This window comes from Astatotilapia calliptera, chromosome 9, assembly GCF_900246225.1.
Source record: "Astatotilapia calliptera chromosome 9, fAstCal1.2, whole genome shotgun sequence".
In the NCBI taxonomy this organism is placed as follows: Eukaryota; Metazoa; Chordata; class Actinopteri; order Cichliformes; family Cichlidae; genus Astatotilapia; species Astatotilapia calliptera.
The window spans coordinates 5,128,458-5,144,116 of record NC_039310.1 but is presented as its reverse complement, the minus strand read 5'-3'; the positions used below and the strand labels follow the sequence as shown (position 1 = coordinate 5,144,116).

General features: G+C 42.6%; 1 protein-coding gene across 4 annotated transcripts in view; it reads right to left on the bottom strand.

Annotated features, from left to right (window-relative positions):
• hecw1a (HECT, C2 and WW domain containing E3 ubiquitin protein ligase 1a) overlaps positions 1 to 15,659 on the bottom strand; it is a 91,564-nt gene that overhangs the window by 8,147 nt on the left and 67,758 nt on the right. For all 4 annotated transcript variants that reach the window (XM_026179143.1, XM_026179145.1, XM_026179142.1 and 1 more), the window contains 17 exons: positions 14,968 to 15,121; positions 13,957 to 14,060; positions 13,311 to 13,417; positions 12,912 to 13,097; positions 11,887 to 12,021; positions 10,030 to 10,144; positions 9,846 to 9,942; positions 9,409 to 9,492; positions 9,206 to 9,312; positions 6,248 to 6,362; positions 5,639 to 5,752; positions 4,886 to 5,038; positions 3,494 to 3,592; positions 3,202 to 3,331; positions 2,798 to 2,944; positions 2,538 to 2,652; positions 1,853 to 2,051 (listed from right to left, as the gene is read on the bottom strand). In XM_026179143.1, the coding sequence (XP_026034928.1) occupies positions 1,853 to 2,051; positions 2,538 to 2,652; positions 2,798 to 2,944; positions 3,202 to 3,331; positions 3,494 to 3,592; positions 4,886 to 5,038; positions 5,639 to 5,752; positions 6,248 to 6,362; positions 9,206 to 9,312; positions 9,409 to 9,492; positions 9,846 to 9,942; positions 10,030 to 10,144; positions 11,887 to 12,021; positions 12,912 to 13,097; positions 13,311 to 13,417; positions 13,957 to 14,060; positions 14,968 to 15,121 (2,161 nt within the window). The remainder of the gene's footprint in view (positions 1 to 1,852; positions 2,052 to 2,537; positions 2,653 to 2,797; positions 2,945 to 3,201; positions 3,332 to 3,493; positions 3,593 to 4,885; positions 5,039 to 5,638; positions 5,753 to 6,247; positions 6,363 to 9,205; positions 9,313 to 9,408; positions 9,493 to 9,845; positions 9,943 to 10,029; positions 10,145 to 11,886; positions 12,022 to 12,911; positions 13,098 to 13,310; positions 13,418 to 13,956; positions 14,061 to 14,967; positions 15,122 to 15,659) is intronic.

The following is a 15,659-nucleotide window of genomic DNA, read 5'->3' as shown; positions in this document are numbered from 1 at the left end:
ATTAATGTAACATTCAATAAGCCAGTGACTGTTGACTGATATATTAACTGGTCTGGAGCAGTGAGATGTGTAGCTGGTGTAGCTGCATCAAAAATAACACGTAAAAACACTTTTACATGACAAGATTGACTGCCTAATAGTTAAAGCTATTTAGATGTAGTGGAAAGACAGACAACTAATGGTGCAGAGGAATCTTTTAGTTCCTTGAAAGAAAGTTCCTGTGTCCTTTCAGTGCAAATACTACTATGGTGACCTACGTCGGAAGTGATTTTGAAAAACTTAGGAGGCTGTCAATTTGAAGTATCCCACGTCTGAAAAAGGCTGGACACAGTCCCATACACACCATGTCCACACTTCCTATTATTAGCTGAACAACAGAACGATGTGAGTGCTCCAGGCAAGCATCAAACACTGGCACCTTTTCCCTCCTTTGCAGTAAAACCTGACTCTTGCATACTTTCTGCTGAGCACTGCTTGTTTATCAAATTAACATCTGACTCCAAGGTCGGAGAACAATTTCTCATCTAGCTGCACTGCAGAGGTGGGAGAGCCAAACAGCCTCTCTGCTGATCAATGTCAACACATTTGAACTGTATATCCTGTATACAGTGCCTCAACAAAATAATACACAGCTGCAGTCAATCAAAGTCCAGGTACTTTGAGATGGCAGACAGTTTTACTGCAGCTTTGATGTCAAGGGAACAACCTTCATGACCTCAGGTGACTTTATTACACCCAAAATCATGTAAGGCAATCGGTATTTACAGATACTGACATCAATTACAAACATGTTGTTTACATGTGTTGGATTTCAGCAATACGTTAATAATGAAAACACAAGACACTGGACAAATGTTACGGTAATATAAAAGATGCACACTATGTTGAGATGTAACCAGCTCTTTGTAATTCACACCATCTACTTCATCCCCCACTCACATATCTGCATTGAAATGTAGTAAACCTCAGAGATGGTCAGGCTCTGGCAAGATAATTACATGGAGGAGTTAAATGACTGTTTTCCATCTACAGACTGGGATGTCTTTCAACAAGATGATGACATGGTAGAGGTGTTTACAGGGTATATTCACTTGTGTGCTGACACTGTGTGTCAGAAATATTCATTACTATCCAACTATATCCAAACAACAACCAGCACAACTCCCGAATTAAAACAATGCATTAGAATAAGCTTTCCAAAAGAATGGGAAATGGAGCTGAAAGCAGTTTAAAAAGACCTCAAAGGAAAATTACCAAAAAAGCATCACTGACGAATCAGAGAAGACTTCTCAAGAAAGAAGTCAGAAATACCGCATGTTGTAAATGAACTGGTCCTATGACAGCGTACTGGAGAAATGTGTCTATCTGTTAGTTGAACCTCAGATTCAAGAGGAACAACGCAGTTCCTTATCCTGGTCGTGGAACAACAGATCAGTTCTTAATCCTCTTGAGGACATTCGAGAGTATGTGGGGGTTTGTACAATCTGTCTACGTGTATTTTTTGGACTTGTGGATTTCTGGTGGGTGTTGGACTCTCCCAGGATTCCCCTTTGTCGCTGATTCTGTTCATGGTAGAACAGGTACAGCCAGGTGGATTGTCATAAAGGTTCAGATTTTAGCTAAATAGGTTTTTAGTTCCATCATTTGGGAACTATTTTTACCAGCTCATAAATCTACATTTTGGTGCTGAAGTGCCATCCTCCTGATTGCTTGTTTTAAAAATACACACATGCAGGCTATGTAGAAAACTGTGCTGTGTTGTTCCTGGTGGCCAGGATGAGCTCACTCTACTTGAACCATGTTCCTTACTGATTGTAAAGAACAGGTAGGAGTGCAGAAGAGGACGAGATACCTGGGTAGCGATGTCACTTTGCCCCACTTCTCAATGCAGAAGCGCCGGAGGCCATTCGAACCTCGCAAGGCGGCAAAGCCTTCGTAGGGAACGCTGGATGTCCCCGTGACAAACTGCAGCAGACGGAGGCGTTGCTCATTGTTGAAGCGCTCCACTGCAGCCCAAAACCAGCGCATCACTATGTGGCCGTCATGGTAACCTAGCATGTGTGACATCACATTTAACTAAGGTTACACACATTGACCAACACAAAACAAGCAATGCATTTTACTGTGCCATTTTCTGTTATTCATTCGCAGTTAAAATAGTGGCAACCCATATTTGACTTAGTCCAAACTGCTCTAAAACTTGGTTTCACACAGGATTTTCTACTGTTGTACAGCTAATATACTCATTTCTGTGCTCACTGTGTAAGCACAGAAATCCCACACACCTGCTGTATTTTGTTTACGAGGGGCAGCCATTCTGCAGAAAGTTGGCTTAACGTGAGCCAATGTAACGTGAAGACTGGAGCTAAACCATCTTGATTCAGACAGAAGACAAACTCATAATAATCCTTAAAAGGGATTATTTTGGGAAGAGCCCCAGCATAAAGGTAGTAGTGCTAAAGAACAAAAATAATGAGCTGCAAATGTGCAAATATCAAGGAGTCAATATTTCTTTCTATTTTCTTTGTCTAACACACCTCCTCTATACTCGGTGTTGTTTCTCCAGTCACCGAGGTCAATCTCCACCGTCCCAGCAATGACCAGCTCCAGCTCCCGTGCATCGAATACCGACACAAGCCTGGAGTCCACCACCTGGAAAGGAAGGAACAAAAGGTTCAGTTCTTTGTGCTAACATTTATTTCCATGTGTGTATTATGATGCTTTGGAGGTTGCAGGCACTGGAAGTGAACAGTGTAAGCAAGCACTGACGAGTTGTTGAAAACCTTGTGTTGTTTACCTCGTAGAAGCCTCGGACCAGCGCCTCCGTCTGTTGCACCACTCCTCTCTCCACCCTCCACTTGGCCATTCGCTCTATATAATCCTTCTTGTTCTTCTCAGTGACTTGGAGGTTGGCGCCACCGGACTTTAGCTCACGCTCCGTTACCTGGCATCACAGTTAGAAGAGTAAAGAGGTAAATAACAGCAGTGTGGAATGTCAGTGACATTATAGCCTCGACGGGTGAAAAACAAAGAGGAAATGAGCAGGTGTTAAACTTTACTCCGCAACAAAATGTAAAACAAATCACATTTTAATTGGCTTTTGATGCTCTGATTAAAAAGTGTTCATCCATCTGCCGCGACTGGTGGTGGGTCAGTGACACACTCAGATGGACACACACACACACACACACACACACTGACCTGGCCAAACACCTCCTCGTTGACAGTGAAGGTTAGGTCGAGGATGTCGGTGATGTCGTTGTCTTTCATCCACTGTAGAGACTGATGAAACTCCTCATCCAGATACTCCAGATCAGACAGGTCCGTCGCCCTGAGACAGACGCAAAAGTCAAAGACTGACACACAACTGCCCCGCTTCACTTGTTCCTCAAATGTTCATCACTAACACACATTAGCTGTAACTGTTTCAACTGAACATAAACCCGTGAAAACACATGAACAATGCTGCAGGTGTGTACGTGTGTGTACTGACAGTCTGAGCAGGGCCTTGTAGAACGGTCTAGTAAAGAAAGCGTCCAGCAGATACTGATGGATCAGAGCCAGGCCCAGGATGCGACCACTGAAACGGAACCTGGAGACACACAAACCCAACATTTGCTTCAGAATCACACAAACAAGCCCGGGTGGCCCACTGGCTTGGTGGTGTACTGTCACATTATGGAAAGAAGGGTCTAGATTGTAATCTCATGGTCGCCTGGGACCTTTCTATGTGGAGTTCGCAGGTTCTCCCTTTACCTAATGAGTTTTCACCAACAGTGCAGAGACATGTTAGCTTAATTAGTGTTTTTAAATTGGCTGACAGCAACTTTCTTTCACTGTTGTACTTAACTGATCACAATTTCAAGGCAACCCAAGTCTTTTAGGGGCACAAAGACAACCTTTGCTAATTGGACAGTACCTAATTATTTGGGAACAAAGTGGTTTCTGCAACCCTCACCAGATTTAGAGTAATGTCCAAAACACCAGGCCTTGAATATATTTGTATGGTTCCTCCTACTTTTATTTCCGTGTGCATGATGCTTATTTTTTGTCTCAGCATCCTGATTATCATGCACGACGCTCAGAGCAAGGATCAGCTAATAGAAAGATGCTGATGATGCCTGTGTTTTCATAAAAAGTGCATGTTGAACAAGACAACTATGGAAGGCGTTCACTGTTGAACGACCACAGGGAACGACAGGAACACAAAAGAACGAATGCTGCTCCTAAAGTTTATGTTAGGAGAAATCCTGCATCACATGTGAGGGAAATACTGAAAAATGGCGTCCTTAGGTAACATATAGCAGTGAGCCGAGGGCAGTCATGTCTTGGACTGAGACTTTCTTATTGTCTTCATTATGACAGGACAGCCCACTTGCCACGGCACTTTTAAACGCTTCTGCTGTGGACAGACGACTGTTTCTGAAGCATGCTTTAAGAACCTGTCTTATGTCAGTGACAGCTTTTCACATATTTCATTTCATGCTTGTTTGTTCACATTGTAAAATGTGTAAGGAACTGAAAGGTTATGGCATTCATTGAGTGTTCCCAGTCAAAACACTCATCTGTGGTCTGAATATATTTATAAAAGAGGCTTTTTATTATTTTCAATTCAATTCATTTTTTTTTATACAGCGCCAAATCACAACAACAGTTCCCTCAATGTGCTTCATATTATAAGTTAGACCCTACAATAATACATACAGAGAAAAACCCACCAATCATATGACCGCCTATGAGCAAGCACTTTGGTGACAGTGGGAAGGAAAAACTCCCTTTTAACCGGAAGAAACCGCCGACCGAACCAGGCTGAGGGAGGGGCGGGGCCATCTGCTGCGACCGGTTGGGGTGAGAGAAGGACGTGAGTATGCATCACACAGCTTACCATTCCAGATGGTTCTCAACAAACGCTGACATGGGGCTGATCTGCACGGTGTAGGTGTCATTGGCTGAGTATTCAAACAGGCCGTAGTATGGATTGAATAGCTCCTGAGACAAGAGGAAGAAGAACTCTCTGGAAGGACCGCTGTAATCTAACCTGAAGAGAGAAGATGCAACTTCAACTGACAATACAGGCTAATACTGGACTACTAAACGGTGTTTAAGTAGTCGACTGTGAACTAAATACGACTATTGATCGGATTTGTGCTGCACCTGAGTACAGGAGTGAATGTAAGCATTTCTGAAGACGCCAGTGCTGCCAGAGCTAAGCTGCCAGAAACTGAGAGGTCACTGAGCGTGTACCGCTGGCTCTTAATACCGCCATCACACGGGGCCTCTACCTTCATGCATGAAAACTCATTTTCTGCGCTGAGGAAGATTCTAACTGCGGTGCGTGCAGTCACGGTGTGAGCTTGTGGAGCACGTCCTTGGTACACTTTGTGGTCATGTTTCTAGATGACAGCACATACAGTATGGCCGCATTACGCATTCTAGTTTTCAGTGGATTCATCTAGTGATGCATTGTAGTTGTATGTGTGTAGTTGGCATGGATGAGCACATGTCCAGTGTTCAGTTAGTGTTTATACCACTCAGCTTCTTCCTCACACAGTTTGAGGCTTCTACAGTGTGTGACAGCAGTATTGTAGGCACTGCAGTGGTACGTCCACGGTCACCTGTTCGTGTTTATTTGTCTTACCCCTCCTCCCCAAGGAACGTGACATAGAGTTTATTCCTCTGCAGCTCTTTGCGTGAATATGCCATCACTTGGTTGAAGGTTCCTTCCAGTAGATGTTCTCTCCTGATGAGCAACCTACAACAAGCAGGACAGCTGAAACGCACCGATATACCCCAAAAAACCTCACCACTGTTTAAGCAATGCTGACACATTCATACAACATAAGTATCATTTCTAAAGGGGCGCTCTGTTTGATTACTGAACAACACATTTAAAAAAAGAGGACTTCACCACTCTCCTTTATAGCTACGACCATGTCTCCATGGAGTAGACACAGTGAACAAATATGTCTTTGGACATATTTTAAAGTTGCATCAGGACCTATGCTGATACATGTGCAATGTAAATAAATACATATTATGTCTAATGGGCATCAAACTCTGCCATGATAAAATGAGTTGCGCCATTTGGGTCTTACTTCGATTCAGTTTTATTCATATAATGCCAAAAGTTACCTCAAGGGTCTCAAACCTCGAGGTAAAGAACCCCAATAATAGACAGAAAACCCCAACAATCAAAGGACCCCCTATGAGCAAGCACTTGGCAACAGTGGGAAGGAAAAACTCTCACTTGATCTTTCCTGGCCCCTGGGCGTATCCTTTAGCTTCTAATTTCCTGTAGAAGTTTCGCAGTTTGGCTTCAAAGTCTCTGCGGTAAGGAGCTGGAGCCCTGGCCCTCTGCAAGCCTGCACACAGAACACAAGTTGCATTACTCTGCCAGTCAGTAAAACTGCAGTTACAGTTACACTCAGCCAGTTATGTGAAGGGAATCACCATGTAGTCCACCAAACAGTCTAACAACAGATTATGAAACCCTCTGAGGCAAAACCTTTTTCAAAGGAATGCCAAATAAAAATGACTTGAATGAAATGAACTGGTTTCTGCATACAAACATTTTTTCTATGTAAGTGTTTTCTATGTAACACTCACTCACATGTAGGTCTCCCAGATGGACAGCAACTTGGGGTTAATATCTTGCCCGAGGATATCTGGCATACAGACTGGAGCAGTCCGAAATCTAAACCATCAGCCATCCAATTAGTAGAGTACCAGCTCTTCCTCCTGAGCTACAGCCACCACCGTTCTGCCACCCAGTTCTTCTGCATGTGTCACACTGAAAATATGTGCTTCTTGCACAAGTTGGGAAGTTGTTCTACCAACTTTGTTCAAAGTGGGAGGCAGGGTACAGCCTAGGCAGGTGGCCAGGCTGTCACGGGCCTATTGACTTTATTTCATATCTCACTGCTAAGAAACAGCAGTCACTAGTCTTATCAAGCTGTTAATCACTAGAATCCCCTTTACAGTAATAACTGCAGCACGGTAAACAGTCAGCTCTATTAGATATCATCCAGCTGCAAAAAAACAACCCACACTTGTTCCTCATCTTGTACACACTGTGTGATAACATCTGCTTATTCTTACTTGTAACACAGAAAAATTAAGCACACGTTTTTCTTTGCTGAGGTTTGGGTTTTACTCTCCTGGTGGCCACTGGCTAACACCTGGCATTTATGGTGATATAGTGTTTCCCAGATTTTTCACTCTTCTTCTCTTTGCCTGTGTGAGTTTATTGCTAATCGGCTCTCGTTTTACTTCCTGTCTTGTCCTGAAGGATCGTTTCTGTGCTCACCTCCCTTTGTTCTTTTCATGCCTGCATTAGTGTCTGATTGAATTTACCTGTTCTCTTTGTTCTTTATTATTTAGTCTTTCCTTCTGCTGACTCACATTTTTTAAAAATGATTTAGTGTAAGTAAGTTCATTGGCTCTTCCTGTCACAGTGTGACGTGGTGTTTAATTAACTGTGAGGCTAATTATAGTTCCTTGTTTTTCTACCCATCTGCTGGCTCCTGCCTGCACATTAGTTGCTCTCATCTGTGACAGTCGAGGCTTTTGCCTTCATTCATTTCCCTCCTACTCCAATCTTGGTGCTAAAGTTATCAAATTATAGCAAAAAAATCCTTTCCAGCATTAAAGGATCAAACATGCTTCAAGGGTCAGTAAGAAGTAAGAGTAGGCAGCGACGGATAGTTCTAACGGTGAATGAGTGATATGAAACGGTTCAGTGCTCATCGTTTCAACAAAGACAACAGCACAACTAATGAATGAAACACATTTACAGACCAGGCTTCCCTGCTGTGACCTAGTTTCCTTTTATAGAGTCTCCCATCAAGAACACGCACACCCCAAATCACGCTCACAAAAACACTGTTGAGGCCTGTTAGAAGTCTGCTGGAGCTCATTAAGATAAGATTAGAGCAGCATCGCATAGCACAGCAGGTTCTGTCATACAGTGTGTCTATTATGAGTTGTCACTGTGTGTGAGTGTCTATTGTGTGCACTGTGATGGGCTCAGATTTCATCACCTGCATATGTGATCAGCTTTTCTGTGTTTTTTGCACACATGGTTGCTTCAAACAGCAGGTACACACAAGCACACATCCATGAAAATACCCGACAGCAAACACCTCTTGCTGTGTGATACAGTCCAAGAATTCAGTTTTGTTGAATGAAATTTTATTCTTTAAATAGAATTTTTACTTAACACTACTTAGCGTGCATGCCTGTCTGCTAGCATTAGCTAACAACGTAGCACTCCTACTTCTTGTCCCAAAAAAGTGAAAGAAAGAAAAAGAGAAAGTTTTGATAAACAAACATTAATGTCGAGACTTCAAATGAGTCTAAAACCAATAACATCACAGTGGTTATGTCCATCTTTTATATACAGTCTACTGTATTATGGTCACCTGTTATTGGTGAATGCCACATGCATCCTGTTCCTCCATTTCTAGGCTGGAATGCTAAACCAGTAGCATATCACAGATCATACCAATGTAGGGACATAAATAGGTAGTTTCATGGTTACATGTTATATGTCACAGTTACTATAATGTCAAGTGCTTCTTTTTCTTTCAGCTGCTTCCTTTAGGGGGCGCCGTCTCACCCTATCCCCAGCACCCTTCTCTGTTACACTAACCACATTCATGAATCTTATCTGTGTTCTAAGGCCCTAAGGCGCTCGCTTGACATCCGTAACTATACTTCATCATCAACACTGTCAAAGCAAACTTTAAATCTGTGGAGCTCTTTCTCAGCATGAAGCCATACTGCTGCTCACTCATCATCACCCCTCTTCTTAACTTAGCTTCACCAACTCTTTCCCACAGCTTCTTGGTACGGCTGATCAGCTTGATCCCTCTCTAGTTAGCACAGAGGGAAAGAACAGCTCTCTTAATTCTTGTTTCCTTTTCTTGCACCCTCCACCCTCTTTCCAATTCCACCTTCCGTGTAAGTAAAAGCCCATCACTTGTACTTCTTTTTCTCACTTCTTTGGGGGTTATAAATTTGAAATGAAATAAATGTCAAAAGAATATATTAAAACTAAACAAAACAACGACAATAGCACATGCTAGCATAATTGTGACACAGAGCCACTATAAAAGTTGCGGCTAGGAATTAATTAGTGAGAATTTGAAAGAGGAAGTCATTATAAAGGATGCAGCATCGTTAAAGGAATGGTAACAAGTCCTACCGGGAGAGTTCTGTGGCGACGAGGCGGGGGAACAGCGAGGAGAGAAGCTGAGGTTGTGATGGATGGGGTGAGGTGGAACACATGACATGATTTCCTCTTCAAATAAACTGCAAGAAACAGAGCAGAGAAGCAAAACTTTGATTAGTGGCGTGAAAGTAGACACTGGGTTTGAAGCTGAATCCACCTGAATCCAAGTTCTTCACCTTAACAGGATGACCAGGTCAGCATCACATGACAGCTTCTCCACTCCCTGATTTCCTTCAGTCCTGACGTAGTGGATCTTCTCCCTGAACAATCGAGAGGGAAACGAATTGGTTTGTAATTTGTCTCTTTAAAGATATCTCATCCCTCCCTCAGGTACGACCAGTCTGTCTGCTCCTGCTGCTGAGAGACAGCGTGATGCCACCACCTCCAACATCTCAGCAGCAGTCATGAGTCAGGCAGAGGGACTTATGAAGCATTGTTAAAAAACACCAAGACAGAGAGACCAATACACTGTGCTGATTATCTACTCATTTTAAGCTTTGTCCGGTTCAAAGTTATCGTTGCCTCTACTTGTCTCTTAATCGTATAAAACAAACCCTAACATGATTGTTAATGACGCTGGCATCAGGCGGATATTTTACGTGAGAAAGCGTACCTCAGTGCATGGTTCCTAGTCAGGCTGGGCTGTCGCTCCTGTAACAAGTCAAATATGTTTGGCTGTCGAAGAAATGCCACTATCTTGTCATTGTAAGCTGGTGAGAGAAGCAGTCAGACATAAACACGGTAAAAGAACGACTCATCAGTAAAAAATACAAACAATGTGCCGGTGATGGGCTTACATGGAGCGCTCAGCTGCTGTGAGTCAGCATAATGCTGACTTCGTATAGCAGCTACCAAGCTGTTTCCTGGCCTGGCCATCAGAGACGCCCCTCGACTCCTGGACACATCAGAGGCCTGAAACAAAAACAACATAAGACTGCTGTCCAAATATAATGAAAGATTTAGTCGTGGACATTTTTTATTTATCTCCTGATTAGACTCGACAAGGGAAGAAGGGCGCATATATATCCTACACTGAGCAGTGTGCCGTAACCGTGAGAAAAACAACCTTTATTGTCATTTCTGCTGCAGTGGTTTGTCATCCACGTTTCTGCTCTTGCACTCTTGACAGGGGCACCCACGCGGTTGTTATACTGATATACTCCAGGTACCAAAATATGTTTTTCCCAGAGCTAATTTTTACAGTTTTATATGTGAAAAAGTTTCTGGTTTTTAAGTTAATTATGCACATATGTTAATTACCATTTTGTTAGAGTCCAAATTGAAAATAAAACGGGTCCAGATTCAGTGAAGTATTTTGAGGTGAGTGCCCCCAAATCTCAATAATACTGTATCAATGAATTCTGAACCTTTAATTTCAAAGATTGAATCCTTGTTTAGGAATGTGTCACGGTCCTTTGGCCTCGTGTTTCATGTTTTTGGCTGTATTTGAAGTCTCAGTTTGTCTCAGTACTCTGCTGTGACGCGCTGCTGTGCTGCCATGTTTTCCCTGATGTTTTTTGGACTGTCATTAAAGGTGAGCCTTTCATTCATTCCACCTGTGAGTCAGCATTCTGCCCTTATTCAGCCTCACATGTATATTGCACAAAGAGCAGAAGCTGTCAAAATAAACATATTACATTGTAAGACTTTACAACTGGCTCTTTAAAGAGCACTGCGTTCATTCGCTGCCAAATATAAATGTTTTAATATCTTACCCAACCCGTCCAGCACAGTGGAAAGATAGAGGGCCAAATGTCATGTGATATTTCACTACAAGCTATAATAAGCAACAGCGCCTTGGCCAAACTAATCCACGGATGGAGACCCCACTTAAAATTTGGTTTGATGCAGTCAGAGAAAAACAAAATAAGGAACACTGATAAGCAGTGCATTGATACAGTGCTCTACTTTGAATTATTTCTTATTCAAGCTTTATTCCCAACAAAACAGATTGCCAGTCCTTCAGTAAAGACTAAGGGGCTTTGATCTGGAAAAATTGGAAAAGGAGGTGAATTTCCTCTTATGACTGGAAACATGAGGAAAATTCACTAATAGGTGGAAAAGCCCATCCACTCAGTTTTGGAGGCAGTTTGGATGGAGAAGCTATTCAAATAACGATGGCGTTGGACGTCTAGTTGTGGAATAAAATGTTTCAGGACATGACCACTACTCCAGCGATTCTTGTTTAAGTTAAAAACAGACATGACTCTTTTGTCTTTTCAGACTCTTGTCGCGCGGCAAGGTCTGCGGTGACGCTGCAGGTGACGCACCTGAGCAGCATCCGCAATCACGCCTCGCTGGCTTAAAAGTCTGTGTCTGTCTAATGTGGTTGTTGTTCATGTGTTCGGCGGCTGACCTGAAAAGCTGCAGCCGAGCCGTGTGATTGTGCACAGCGACCGCGTGCGGAAAGAGTAAATAAAGAAAAGCAAAAAGTGTGGTAGGGTCGTCATCTGTGTCACATTGGTGCCGAAACCCCGGAGGCGGCATGGTGGAACCGTGACCGGGCCAGCCAGGGGAGGAGCTGGCCCAAATGCTGCCACCCAGCAGGATCGAGCAGGGCGTGCTGCTAATTGAGAATCTGATCCGGTCCTGTCCAACACCGCTGCCATTTTCTGAGTATTTGTAAACCGACAGATGCAGATGGGTTAGAGTACCTCCCCGGCGCTGTAGCTGCGTAGTCTCTGCAGGTGCTGTTTGTGGGCGAGGTGGCCAGGCAGCCGGCCATTCTGCAGAGGTATCCGAGGGTCGATGAAGGTCGTGGCTCGGCTGTTGTGATCTACAAAGAAAGACTAAGAGACAGACAAAAAAGGACTGAAGCAAACATGTTGATTGATAACAGAAAACACACTCATATTCTTTGCTGTTGTTAATCATTCAAAATGAGAGGTTCCAACTGTTAATGGCAGCACCAGCATAAAATAAATAAATCAAACTTGAACATTTGCATTAAATACACAAAGGTAATCTGGAGAGCACTGAGCTGGTTCAGTGTAGTCACATAATGGAAAACGAGAATTATTGTAACGTGTGCAATGGATCTGTGATCTTGTTGACTATCAAATAGTTGCATCAAAGAAGAGGACCAGGTTGGCGAGCACTCAGTCAGTTGATGTCTTCAAAGCTATTTCGGTGTGTCAGAGAAGTCAAACAGATAAATCTGCTACTATATTGAATTTAAATGGGGTCATGCTGGCAACTATATGCAGTCTGAAAACCTGTTTCTGTCTAAATACATAGAAATTCCCATGAGCCCTTACTTACTGTTCATATTTCATGCCTTAACAGTGCGGTCCAGGTCAACTTTGACCAGGGCCAAGAGTTTCGTCAAAATAAGTGTCTTTATCAAATTTTCTACTATTGAAATATTTAGAAAGTGTACATTTCTTATTTGGCATTAATAAATGGATCAGTAATGCTCATTTAAAAAGAAAAGAACACCCTAGAACTGTTGGGATTCATTAAATATCCACGTAAGTATAACAACTGTTAAATGCCATCCTCGGTCTATATCGTAAAATAAATTCACATAACCACCATGTGGTGGAAACAGACAGTGCTTATGAAGGTCCTCTCAGCTCCATGACGTATCGCTTCACCAACATTTCCAAGCACAAGGACTTGCTGACTATCAGGCGCTGACATTTGCTGAAAGGGCATTCATGTGGGCGAGTTGTCCTACCTTGCCCTGGGGGTCTGTTTTGATTTCCCAACCCCTTGGCAGCTCCAGCTGACTATCTGCAAACTTGTTGAGGAAGACCACAAGGTCCCTGTTATGTTGGTAGCGCTCAAAGTTTCTGGCATCACGGCGCACCTTCAGGATCATGTGCTTTACACAGCTGCTGCTGGTGAACATCCGGTACGCTGCCTATAGTCACAAATTATAGTCACCAAAAATTATCGAGCGTGGGACTCTTAATAAACCCATTAAACGACTTAATACTACAGTATTTCACCCTGGATAAGAACAGTACTGTGACAGCAAGATATCCACATCAGTGAAAAAGCCCAACAAAGGGCTCCTGGTTCAATAAACATATAATATGTGCTTGTACGTATCTTTTTGTATGTTTATACTCACATAGTTGCTGTGCAACACAGTAAAAAATTCTGGGTGTGTGATGAACTTGACAGCAGGAGACTGGAGGAGATGGCTGATCTTCTGTTGATTGACAGGGGAGGCGGGGCCTGCAAACAGGCAACAGGCCATTTAGGAAGCTTATATAATGAAATCTTTACTATTTATTACTGTTTTGTAAACCAACCCATGCAGTTTGATGTACATTAAAGTGCAACTGCTACAGTTTTTTTTCATCATTTAAGACAATCAGGTAATTTCAGCATCCCAACTATACAAGAGCGAATTATAAACCATGTTCATGTAAAATATTAGAGGGTTTACAGGAATATGATTGCTAGTGTGTCAGATGGAGGCGGAGGACAAGCTGAATAGGTGGTATTTTCAAACTGTTGCTAACACAACATGATTTTTGACTGTGATGTCATGTACTCTGTGCCAGTGCATACATATAGCATCAGTCCACAACATTTAAAGCATTGCTTTAGAAAACAGAACCTGCAGTAACACATACACATAGGCAGGACCTTCACAATTACACAACATAACCCAGCACACATCAGGACACTTGTCTTTCATGCGTAATGACGGTGGTATTAAAAGGCGCAGGCCGTGTGAGTGTAAAGCATGAGAGGGCTCAGTGCTGTACCTGTCTGAGTGGAGTCAGGATCAGTTTCAGTACTGCTGCTCCGCTCAGTCCTCTGACTCCCTCCACTCTCTTCTGTGGCCATAGTCCTCTGTATGTTCTGGTACCTGCATAATAAACGACAGCCAGGAATCTGAGAACCTTTCAAAAGTGTCCATTTCTGTCTCATGTCACATCATATTTACTACTTCATGTTTTCGATCCCTTTTCCAGACACCAGATGTCACCCTGACTCCACATTAGTTTATCTTACTGCACAGGCTCAGACTATTGAGTGCTACCTCACCTTTCTGTTCAAACTGGTGGTTTGGCTGCAATTTGTACTTTACATAGATAGTTTCAGCTACACTATATTTCCACTTCTAATTTGTACATTATTATATTTTTATTACAAATATTTTAGATATATCTGACTAATGTACTTACAAAATAAAGATCTGACACAGAAAAACACATTTACTTCTGTCAAAAATGTTTATAAACTATGTTTATAAATTATGACATGGATAAAGACTAAAAATCCAATTGATTAAGAAATGTATGTATTCTGGTCATTTTAATCGAATTACTATAAAGTACATTTCATTGAGAAGATACCAAGTGTCTCTTCTCTTCCACACTTCATTCATAATCCTTCCATGTTTTATGGAAGTAAAGCAAACATAGTTACTGGCAGGACGAAGGTCCATTATAACCTGCGACCCACATTCACTGATCTCTGTGCTAGCCCACACCAGCTGATCACTCAAGTGATCCACTTCCCTCCCTTTTCTCTTCATACACTAACTGTGCATCTGCAAGCCTCTTTGCAACCGTCTGGACTCCAGATCCTCCATCCATGCTAACTTAATAATGAGGCATTCTTACTGCTTGCTGCATAGCAGGCGGAGGTACCAGAGCAATACCAACGAATATAAATCACTGCAGTTAAGAAATGTATCTTATTTTGACGGGTCTAGACAGAACTGCTGCAGTCTTACACTTGGAGTTTTCTCTGCGTGTTCCTATTCTGACCTTCTGTTGAGCTGCTCCATCTGATGTGTGGACCCTGAGCGAGGTATGCCATGGTTACATTTGGTAGCATGGCTCGGCCTCTGCCAGGTTGTGGTCCGGTTGACATGGTCCACGTAGAAAACTCTGCCATGGCTGTCAATCCGAGCTTCCCAGTCTGTGGTGACAGAGGGCAGTTTATTACATAAAGTTATTGGCGGAAGCACAGCTCCAGTGTCCACACATGAAGCAATTCACAGTGACAGGGCGACCAGGCACCATAGAAAGCCAATGGCATTCTGCGACTTCAAGCAACGGCAGGCAAAATAACTGCTGGCAAAGCAAAGAGGGCAGATCTTGAGCTGAATTTCAACACAAGTGATTGAAGTGACTGCCAGAGAGAGCAAAGGATACTGTTGATTGACATATGATATGGTGATAAATATGTCAGGGTGTTACCTAGGCAACCAGACTGGAAATGTCTTCTAGTGACAAAAAAAACAAAGAAGTAACAGAAATCCAGCTGCCTTGTTTACTTATTTTTGCAGGTTTAATTTAATAAACTACAGCTACAGTTTGAAATGTACATGCATTCATGGATGCCAAACTTTGGCTGCTAATTTTAGGGCACACTAATTTTGATAATTAGTGTGACCTGCTCTCTTTTCAAAGCTCAATAATTGTACCAAGCACATTCTTAAGAATATGTTACACAA